This window comes from Macadamia integrifolia, chromosome 5 (genome assembly GCF_013358625.1).
Source record: "Macadamia integrifolia cultivar HAES 741 chromosome 5, SCU_Mint_v3, whole genome shotgun sequence".
Taxonomy (NCBI): Eukaryota; Viridiplantae; Streptophyta; class Magnoliopsida; order Proteales; family Proteaceae; genus Macadamia; species Macadamia integrifolia.
The window spans coordinates 19,735,979-19,746,769 of NC_056561.1; the positions used below are offsets into that span (position 1 = coordinate 19,735,979).

The following is a 10,791-nucleotide window of genomic DNA, read 5'->3' on the forward strand; positions in this document are numbered from 1 at the left end:
AGTGACACACCAAGTACACCCCTTTCCTTTCTCTGATCATTAAGCCACCTGATTCCTTTCTTTGTCTTTCATCCCAACCAAGCAACGTATGAGTCTAACGGAGAGTAAGCTGATCTATGAGCACTCTCTCCCGGTGGTCGAACTATCTGAATCCGGTTTAATTTTGGTTCATATATATTAAGGTTGGTAATTTTAAGCCAACCCAACCCCATCTTTCCCAAAGTAGCCAAAGAAATATTCAAGGGTTGACATGGTGTAGGCATGATCTGGGAAAACAAAGTTGTATTAAAGTAAACAATGAAACTTAAGGAGGTAGAGGTGCAAATCATTATATATACTAAAACTGCTTAAGAGAATGATTAAAATTAAGAAGAAAGAAATGTGGCTAAGAACATTGTTTCCTTTTAGCTTTCACGCGTAGATTAGATGATTGGTGTGATCATCATATTCTCATGTTGGATTCTTTCCAAACATCTCCAAAAATGGTTCTCTAATCTCTAAATCTCTCCATCACTTTATGCCAATAGAGAAATTAATGATAATTTAATTATTCATGAATCAGCCCTATTGGATATTTGGATACACCCTAGCTACATGTGGGTTAGGAGTTAGGAAGTATATCTATATTAACAAATCCATGTTGAGAAATCTAATGGATTTCAAAGCATCAAAAGTCTCTTAATAATGTGATTTGTGGGTTCCATACATTCCCCCCACGCCAAGTGCTTTCACATATAGGGGCAACTGTTCATATTATGTAGGTTAAGCTGTCCAACGAACCTTAATCATACATCCCTTCATAATCGTTGCCACTAGGTCCTTATGATAGGTTAATAATTTAGGGTTTGAGAACATATTGAGTCAACTTACCATTAACTACATAAGTATATTTTTTACGACGTAAAATTTTGGTCTCAAGAAGATATTTTTGTTTGTTGTTGTTGTTGTTGTTGTTGTAATGTATAACGATTGTGTTACTTATTGTAAGTAATTTACTCAAGTGCGTGTTATGGGGTATCACTTGCAGATTTGGGTTGATTGCTTTCGGTTTTAATGAGTTGATATTCTTTGCACGCACATACGTTCACTTGCATGTACAGTTTAGGTGGCAACACTTGTTTCATTTATTATCGCTTAAAGGGTAAAGATAGATATTTATGAAAACAAAAGAGACAGATGTTCGCACATGAAATGTATGGTCAAGTGAATGAAATATTGGAACACTTAGGCACTATTTGACAACGTTCCCTTTCTGCCATTTCTGCGTTTTCTTATTCTCAGAAATAGATAAATAACCTAAAAAACATTTGATAAAGTTGTTCCGTTTCACCCGTTTTTATAAACATAAATAAAAATTGATGCCTATTTACAATTCTAGAAACGACTTTGACAATCGTTTCTAAAAACGAATTTGAGAAAGAAAAAAAAGGCTGTTGTGCTTGATAAATCTCTCAACTATTTAAACCGACAAAGAGGCAACTGAATGGTCTCTCCCTTTTAGGCATCCGATGATACTTTGAGTTTTTAGTTGCATTATGTCTGTAAAAAACGTTTCGAAAAATAGATTTATCAAATACCAAAAAATCCATTTTTATTTTCAGAAACGTAAAAAGTTATTTCTACTGTTTTTAGACATAGTAACAATAGAAACATTATCAAACGGTACCTTAATGCAGCCCAAGGAAAGGCAAAGAAATTGACACATATAGTATGCCCTCGAGCAACATCAGCCCTCTACTGATTCTCCTGTAATAATAATCCTAGTGGATGACAATAAAATTTTAGCTTCTAACATTTGAGCCGGGTTTCATTGGGCTGATGCTTAGCAGGCCCAACTAAGTAGGACCCATGGTACCTTCTTTGGAGCTACAAGTACAAGGATGTGGTTGACGTTTAAGCCCAATCCGTCACAAAGACTCGGCCCACCCATTGGCCACCCTTCTACGGCCCAGGCTCAGCTCCACCATAGTCCTCCCTCCTCCAAAAGACCAGGTGCTTCGCTTAATTGCAATTTTGCTTCCAACTCCGAGTCCGGCCTGGCCAGCTGGCCTTCTAACGTCTTTTTTTCTCTTCCCATTTCACATTCTTCCGAGCTCGACAGAGTCTCAGTCTCTCGCCCTCTCGATGGATTTCTCCAGTCCTCGAGGTACTCGCAAAGGTTTCAAGAGATCCGAATTGTACTCTACAGTCCTTATTCATGGCGACGACGATGAAGAAGAAGAAGAGGAGCGGCGAGGATACAAGCGTGCAGACGAAGAAGAAGACATGTACGCAACGATGGTCTACAAAGACCAGCAAGACGATTCATCTCTCCCTCCTCTCCTTCAACGTGTTCCGAAGGATTTTGGGGCTGTGATGGATGACGACGATGAAGATTATGACGGTGGAGATTTCTCACGTACCATGATTGTTAAAACCAATCGCAATCGATCTTCTCCGTCGACCTCATCGGCAACTTCGATGAGGCGTATGCGTGATTCGCCTTTTGGAGATCGGAGTCATGCCAGTCCGAGGAAGAGAATGGAAGAGGAAGAAAATTTCTCGACGTTTGTGGTGAAATCGACGGTTCGCTCGAGTGAGGAGTCCTTGACGGGGACTGTTATTAGGAGAACTGGTAGTGGTGGAGGGGGTTCTTACTCTTCTTCCACTATGAGTAAGGCCGTGGTGAGCATGCAGGCTGTGGGGGAATTAGGGTTTGGGAAGCAGAGGAAAGGGAGTTCTTCGTCACAGGGCGAGGAGAATCGACAGCAACTGCCTAGGAAGATGTCGGTTAGTTCAATCCCTGAGAGCATTACGAGGGAAGATCCTTCTTCTAAATATGAACTGCTCAATGAACTAGGTGAGTTTTCGCCCCATCAGGAATCGGAGTGGAATGCCGTATCGTTTTTATTTTGAGATTGTTTTTAGAATGATTTAAATCCGAGGGGAATTGTGGGATTTCGTTTTGCGTTTTGTTTGTTCAGTCACTCTGGAATAAAATTGGCATGGTTGGCAGGCAAGGGTTCATATGGAGCTGTTTACAAAGCTAGAGATCTGAAGACTTCTGAACTGGTTGCCATCAAAGTTATATCATTATCTGAGGGGGTGTGCACCGAATTTTCTCCCCTGGACTTCCCTTTTAATTTAATTATGGCAATTGATTGGATTAATCACGCTGTGCTCTCTGTCAGGAGGAGGGATATGAAGAGATTCGTGGTGAGATAGAAATGTTGCAACAGTGTAGTCATCCAAATGTGGTGCGATACCTTGGCAGCTACCAAGGAGAAGAATATCTCTGGGTACTGCAGAAAAGCACTGACTTGTACTATTTTCCTGTGCTTATGTAAATCGTCAAGATTATGTGGATATGCTCAAGAATCCTTTTTATTTTTAGTCGAGACATGATCAAAAATCTTATTGGTCTTTTAAGGGGCACATTTTACATCTTATACTTTAGTGGTAATATTTTGCAGATCGTTATGGAGTATTGTGGGGGTGGTAGTGTGGCTGATTTGATGAACATCAATGACGAGCCTTTGGAGGAGCATCAAATAGCTTACATTTGCAGAGAAGCTTTAAAGGTGCCATTTCTATTTAATTGTTTTAAATATGAAAATTGTTTAATGCAAGCTGCCTAAATATATAATTCATCAAAATATTATTGGAACATTTGGATGAGAGGTCCAAAACTTTACTTGTCATTTTTGTAGAAGGTATACATCCTGTTTTGCTTGGATTTATTTTAGCAAAAGCTTATCTGATCTTGATAACCATACAGCTGAGCCACCTCTGTTGGGAGTGGACTCACAAACTTTCCTGCACTGTTTTTTTCTTCTGAAAATTAGCCAATTCTTAATATATTTGATGGTTGCATTTGTTGCAGAATTGAAGGTTTATTCTATTTGATGTAGGGTCTATCTTATTTGCACTCAATTTTCAAGGTTCATAGAGACATTAAGGGTGGTAATATCTTGCTTACCGAACAAGGAGAGGTCAAGTTGGGTGAGTATTCTTCAACATTATATGTTATTGAATTGTAGGTCTTGATCACTTGAAATAATTGTTAGAAAAATTGGGAGAGGACAGAGGAAAAGAAAATTGAACAAAAAGAGGGATTGTGCTTATTTTCTTCCAATTGCACAATTTCAAATTTATCTGATGCATTCAGTATCTAATTTTACAAGAGAAAACCTTATTTATATCAATAGCCAGTATGGCCACTATGATGTCAAAATATAATTCCTAAGTTTGGAACTGGAGCCATGCATTTTAATAGATGAAAATGAGTTATCGGGAGGGTCCATCATGCAGGATTGCTTTGTAAAAACCCGTTTAGTTTATCCTAGTGATACCAATTAGCTCCTCAATCACCTGAAGTTCGCAGGATTTTCAAAAGTTGTAATGGTGACCAACAAGCATTCAACTACCACACCAGTGGAACAATACGTTTTGGAATCCCATGATGTTTCGATAGAATAAACTTAGAGTTTAACCTTTCAATTTCACTAAAATACGGCGAGTGAAGTTCTTCCAATCTTATCAGTTAACCAGATTTTTCTTATAGAATCTAGAACCAGAAAAGGATGCAGGCTGACGTGTCTAGAAAATATGCAAAAGGAAGTCAAAATTTATGAAGCTTGGTATATCAACTGTATTACCTCTCAACTACTTTGGAAACTTGCAGCCTGAGGGGGAAACTGTAGGTATGGTCATAAGATTTCCTACATGTGTTAAACCCTCCTGGTATTATCGGGGAAAGAATAGTAGCAGTTTCATGATTAAAAAAAAAATTGAAAATAAGAGTACTTAGCTGCTATTGTTGGGACTGAACCATCTAGATGCTGTGGCAAGAGGCCAAGGGCAGCTAGCCCTTGGACCTCTGCTAGGTCGATTTAGAGATTAATTTTCTGGCTTTGCAGTGGACATGTTCACTGGACATCACTGATTTTAATGCTGCTAAGTTAGAAATCAGTTTTGAAAAGTTTTTATGAAAGAAGAGCTGTGTTCGTTTGGAGGTATTTTAGTCACCACAATTAGTAAATTAAGAGCTGGGGAGATTTATCTTTTCAAAAAAATCTCTCCAGTCAATGACCCATGCTTGGTTGGTGGAAGCCTTAATTGGTCTTTGGTTTTTCTAAAACTGATATATAAGAATGTCAGTCCAAAGCTATAAAGCTTTCTGAAGTATATAAATATCAGAATCAAAAGCAAGCTACCAAAAAGCTTGCCAGTTACATCATTTATATGATCTCTTTCAAATCTTAACATCAAGAAGTCCAAAATAGCAAAGGATCCAGGTCTTTGCTCGATCTAAAAAAGGAAAATCCAACTGAATAAAATAAGAATAAACTCTCAACAACAAAAACAACAACCATAACCTTATCCCAACTAAAAATAAGAATAAACTCTCATTAAACAGAAAATAATTCTAGGCTTTTTTTTTTTTTTTTTTTATTAAATAATCTTTGGACTGTTAAATAAACAATGACCTTGTTGTTATACTTTTTGGCATCACGAGGTTGTTTTTTTCTCTTGCTATTTGCGTACTTGGAATGGGTGTGGGTGAGTCCATGTGATAAAGGGCCTTGCACCATCTCATTGGTTAAATTTCAGCTTGAAGTTAGCACCAAACGTTTTCATAAAATTACAAAATTCCATTTCTGTATGATGAAATCTAGTGTCAGGATGTCAGCTTTGGCAACTTTTTGTTGTTGCTCTTAACTACTTTTAATGAACATTTCCTACTTATTTTGGGCGGGAACTTGACCGGTCCAAGTCGTTAGAGAGCAGAAACGTCATAAACAGTTGTCACTCATTTGAGGAACTCTTTTTATTAATTTTTGTTGGGGGGAGGGGTTGGGGTGGGTGGAGTAATAGACCTAAGCTTAAAATTCTCAACCAGTTTGCTTGGAATGTCCTTAGCAACCTTGTTGATCGACTTTCTCACCTCCTGGCTCCTACTAAGATTTGAGCTTCTATTAATTTGATAATAGTTGCAACTTGGCCGCTCAGATGAGTGCTAAGGCCCCATTCCAAGTAACGTAATTTTTTTTATCAATAACGAAAGAAAAGGTTAGTTGTATCTATATTGATAATTGGATTATGACTTCCCAACAAAATCCTGTAATACTTGGACTTCCTACTGATTTTTTGGCCTTAACCTTCAGAAAGCTACTTGGATTTGCAAGATATTGGTTTTGTTTGATATGTAGATGGATAAGCTTTTGAACAAGAGCAAAAATCATGCTAGATTGATGAAGTTTTGACCCCAAAAAGATGAGCCAATGAAGGGATGGCAAATGGTATCTTCATATGGAAACCCCTAAAGAAGAGCGTCTCGGATGATACAGAATTATTATCCCATGACATATTTCCTTCTTTGCTTGGGTTATTCTGATTGCTGCCACTGGCCAGTGGAGTTTCCTGCAGTATAAGATAGACTATGAGTTGAGAAGAAGAGATTGAGAGAATGGATTGGTTTGTCTAAAATGATAGAGCCAAGCTTTATTTATAGAGATATTTGATATGTTAGATAAGATGAGTGAGCAATGAACCTAAATGGTCTAGTCATCTAGTCTATCCTTAACATTATGACGATCTTATGTGGACGAATATCGATTGAGGCCTTTTTTCTCACTTCTGAAAGTGGATTCATGGCCTAGTCTCAGAAAAATAGGATGATTATTCTGCTTGCTCAGTCACTCTGCTGTTTTCATGTACCCTGTTCACCTTGAAACAATCGGAGTTATGTTATTGATGGCCTTGCCAGGAAAGGAAAAGAAAACTTGAAATGAGCAGGATATAAATTAGAGCAGCAATCTTCCATGTGATGTGGAACCAAGCCAGCAAGAGTTTAGAAGACAGATCTAGTGCTCCAACCTATTGGCCAACAAGGTTTTGCTCCGGCAAAACTCTGAGAGAGCTACTATTGCATTTCATGTTTTCATTGAAATTCCTATGAGAAAAGCTTTCTTCTTTGAACTGACATTTCTGCGTTACCTACTTTGTCTCTGGATAAAATTGAAGAGACCACAATAGAGTGGTTGGTAACTGTTCCCTTTTGCAGCTTGATGACCAAAACTGTTTGAAAAACCCAAGTTTAAAGGGCAGGTCTGACTAAGGATCTCCCCTTGAACTTTTAATTGAACTATGTTGGTAGTCGAGTACTGGGATCTCCGGTGCGTATGTGATCCCCACCCCCCAGGGGTGGCCACCCACCAAAAAAAAAAAAAAAGAAAGAAAGAAAGAAATTTTCCTGGGTCCCCCATGAAACAAAACTTCTAGTTTGAGTTTGATAGATTGGGAATAGTGGTATTAAAAATACATTATTACTATTAGGAAAGGAATGGTTGTAGCTGTTTCTAACCAGTCCAAAACGATAAACTTGTTGCAGAAGCTTCCAGATGAATTCGCTTTTGCTACCTGTGTGGAACCCTGATAATACTCAAATTTCTGACATCCTGAACAGAGAATGAATGCAATTCTGTGAATGCTTGTGGTTCATCTACTCTTATGTATGCAGATCAGAACACTGATCACTTCTCCCTGGCGCACGCCTTCCTTCTGAAAGGAGAATATTTCCAACTACTGGAGAAGTTGATTTCTTTCGAGGATGTTGCCATGTTATCTTTGCCTTTAAGATGTTAAACTGACAGTTTATTTACTGTTTCTATATTAGAATTCTGATTTGGGAGACATGTTCTCATTGGTTCATTAACGTGATCAGGAGATTTTGGTGTGGCAGCGCAGCTTACCAGGACCATGTCAAAACGCAACACGGTATATTTTTATTATTAAGTAATTTGCATAAATCCTTACCATGGAGATGAAGTCTTAAATAAAATTGTAGGGAAAGTTTTATTCTTCTGATTCAAAGCTTATCTAATTTCTTACCTATCTTTCCTAAGGCTGTATATGCTATTACAGGTAGAAAATGTGGTCTAGTTTTGACTTTTGAAGGCATTTAAATTTATTTTTCATGGTTAACCATGTTCATCATATAATTTTTTCTAACAGAATTAAGTAGTGGAAGTATCTCAAACAAAGAAGTCACAAACACATATTAATATGAGACTGGCTAGATTGTGATGCATGATCATATGTACATCAGGAGTATCCATTCCCTCCTAAATTGCTCCAAAAATTGGCAACTTAGTGGTCAAAGTAAAAGCTTAGAGAGGAGTGCTATTTAATGGGTTTTGGAGAGAGAAAATTGGGGTTTCCATGTGAATGCACGTCCACTAGTTGCTTGAAAATTACTAAGTAGATCGACATCTGGCAGCATCAAATTGCTCTAGTCAGTTAAGGGTTCCTAATGCAGGAGTAGATTACAAGAAACTACCCCAGCGATTTATAACCCCAAACAATACTAATAGGACCAGGAAACAAAGAAATAAGACCTTCAAATAAACCCCCAAGGATATAATACCCATATAGGAGCAAAACCAGCCCAAAACACAACCCATAGGAGAGAGAAAGATCTACTATAGAGCTGGAGAGAAAGGTGCGGCCAGGTCTGTAGGAGTCCGATTGAGCTGCACTCTTGGGCGTAGATAGTCCCTAAGGAGGGTACAAAAACCCCCAAAGTTGAGAGGATTCTGACTGCTGGTTGTGAAGTTACAAGCTTTCTTGATTTTCTAACCTAGGAGAAATAATCGCAAGCTTCAGGAGAGAATCAAATCTGGTTTGTAACTTGGACAGATCTGAGCTTATGAATATTCACAACAATCGTATACTTCAACAGCAGTAACTTTAGGATAAAATAGAAAGCTTTAACCAAGAAGAAACAAAGGGAAAAGTGGGGGAGGAGCGGCTGTCTCGGCCCGGGCTTCTCACCCATAGCTATCCCGGCTGTTCTAAGCAATTGACTACAATTATTCTTTATTCAAATCTCTCATTATGAGTACATAGGCTCCTCTATTTATAGAGGGCAGAACAACAATCAAACTACTACGAGGAGCTAGTTTCCCAATAGGACTAGACACTCCTACTACAACTAGGAATTCAAAATTGGACTAGGAATAATAAACCTATGTGGAAAACAAATAGAGTCCTAAGACAATTTGGACTCGACATACCACATACTCAACTCGATGGGCCCAATGACCCACTAATTAATTAAAAACAACTACTAATTATTCCCCTAGCCGATGGGCCAAATTGGCCCTTATTTGTACTTAGCCACTTAGGTGGACCAAGTAGGGGTTCGGATGGCTTCTTGGCTGGACCCTAGCCACTTAGGTGGACTAAGGCTAGACCCTTCTTCCTCTCATATTTCCTTCCATAATGTGGCTGGCTTCTTGGCTGGACCCTAGCCACTTAGGTGGACTAAGGCTGGACCCTTCTTCCTCTTATATTTCCTTCCATAATGTGGATCTACATCAGCTCCCCCTTTCTTAGAATCATTCAACTCCGATGAATGGGTAAGGGACATGTAGTGCTCATAGAGGTCCGTGTCAAGGCGTTGAAAGTCATCGGCATGGATCCAAGTACAATCCTCTCGTGGTCAACCTTTCCATTTAATGAGGAAGGAGTAGTACCCTTTGCCCCCACGAACTGTGGTGAACTTGTTATCGAGAACATCTTCGATGACATCATCTTTAGGGTTTGCAAATTGAGGAAGTTTGAGGGTGTGTTCAGTGTCACCGTCATCAGAATGGTGTCCCAAATATATCGTCAGATCAGCTACATTGAAGACATTGTTGATCTTCAGAGTAGGAGGTAGCTCTAGCATGTAAGCATTAGTGCCAATGCCCTTCAAGACCTTGTAGGGACCCATGTTCCAAGGATGGAGCTTGTGCACTGTACTAGGAGGAAACCTCTCAGGTGGAATTCGAACCATTACCAAATCACTAGGCTGAAATTCCACGTAGCGACGATGTCGATTGGCAGTTGCTTGATATCCGTCATTGCTAACAGCGATGCGACGACGAACATCAGCATGTACCTCCGTGATGTGTCTAAGGAACTCATCGGCTTCTACACTAATACGGGCCTGAGGTGGTAAAGGTACCAAGTCAACCGGTCGTTAAAGCTGCAGTCCAAGGACAATCTCAAATGGTGTATGGCCTGTGGTGCGGTTGACGGAATTATTATAGGCGAATTCAGCAATATCCAGTATGGATGGCCAAGTCTTTTTATAGTCTCGGACTAGACATCGGAGTAAGTTGCCAAGACTTCTGTTCACCACTTCCGTCTGTCCGTCTGTCTGAGGATGGAATGCAGTGAAAAACTTGAGTTTAGTATTTGTTTTCAGCCATAGAGTCTTCCAGAAGTAGCTCATGAACTTGACATCCCTATCTGAAACAATTGTCTGTGGTAGACCATGTATGCGCACTATCTCTTTGAAAAAGAGTTTGGCCAAGTGACTTGCATCAAGAGTCTTTTTGCGCGGGATAAAGTTTGCCATCTTGGAGAAACGATCTACTACCACAAATATGGAATCATACCTTTCCCGTGTAGGTGGTAAGCCGAGGACAAAATCCATGCTTATGTCTTGCCAAGGTGCATGTGGAACGGGCAACGGTGTGTACAATCCTGTATTCTTCTTTTCTCCTTTGGCAAGTTGACAAGTGCGGCATCTCTGTATCACATGTTGCACATCCTTTAAGAGTTGAGGCCAAAAGTATAAGTCTTTTATGATGGAGTATGTTTTGTCCTTGCCAAAGTGTCCATCCATTCCTCCTCCATATAACTCTCGAATCAAGTGATGTCTCAAAGAGGTGTTTGGGATGCAGAGGCGAGTGCCTTTGAAAAGATACCCATCATGTATAGCAAATTTGTCATCCCGTCCTCCTCCTTGTAGGTTGTTGA

At 39.3% G+C, this 10,791-nt stretch overlaps 2 protein-coding genes across 2 annotated transcripts in view; both read left to right on the forward strand.

The window, feature by feature from the left end:
* Nucleotides 1-1,999: 1,999 nt before the first annotated feature.
* LOC122078956 (serine/threonine-protein kinase pakC-like) lies at nt 2,000-7,800 on the forward strand. The gene is made up of 6 exons (XM_042645165.1): nt 2,000-2,839; nt 2,996-3,084; nt 3,171-3,278; nt 3,453-3,560; nt 3,891-3,981; nt 7,706-7,800. The coding sequence occupies exons 1-6, from the start codon at nt 2,125-2,127 to the stop codon at nt 7,774-7,776; spliced, it is 1,182 nt and encodes a 393-aa protein (XP_042501099.1). The 5' UTR covers nt 2,000-2,124; the 3' UTR covers nt 7,777-7,800.
* Nucleotides 7,801-9,856: 2,056 nt separating this feature from the next.
* LOC122077944 (E3 ubiquitin-protein ligase UPL5-like) overlaps nt 9,857-10,791 on the forward strand; it is a 17,628-nt gene continuing 16,693 nt past the window's right edge. Inside the window, exon 1 of the mRNA XM_042643832.1 lies at nt 9,857-9,978. Within this exon, the coding sequence (XP_042499766.1) occupies nt 9,857-9,978 (122 nt within the window). The remainder of the gene's footprint in view (nt 9,979-10,791) is intronic.

Excerpts from the sequence above, each read along its gene's own strand:
- LOC122078956 (XM_042645165.1), top strand. The coding sequence starts at position 2,125 with ATGGATTTCTCCAGTCCTCGAGGTACTCGCAAAGGTTTCAAGAGATCC. Across the intron at positions 3,085-3,170 it reads TTATATCATTATCTGAGGGG|GAGGAGGGATATGAAGAGAT; the intron begins GTGTGCACCGAA and ends GCTCTCTGTCAG. Across the intron at positions 3,561-3,890 it reads TTTGCAGAGAAGCTTTAAAG|GGTCTATCTTATTTGCACTC; the intron begins GTGCCATTTCTA and ends TATTTGATGTAG.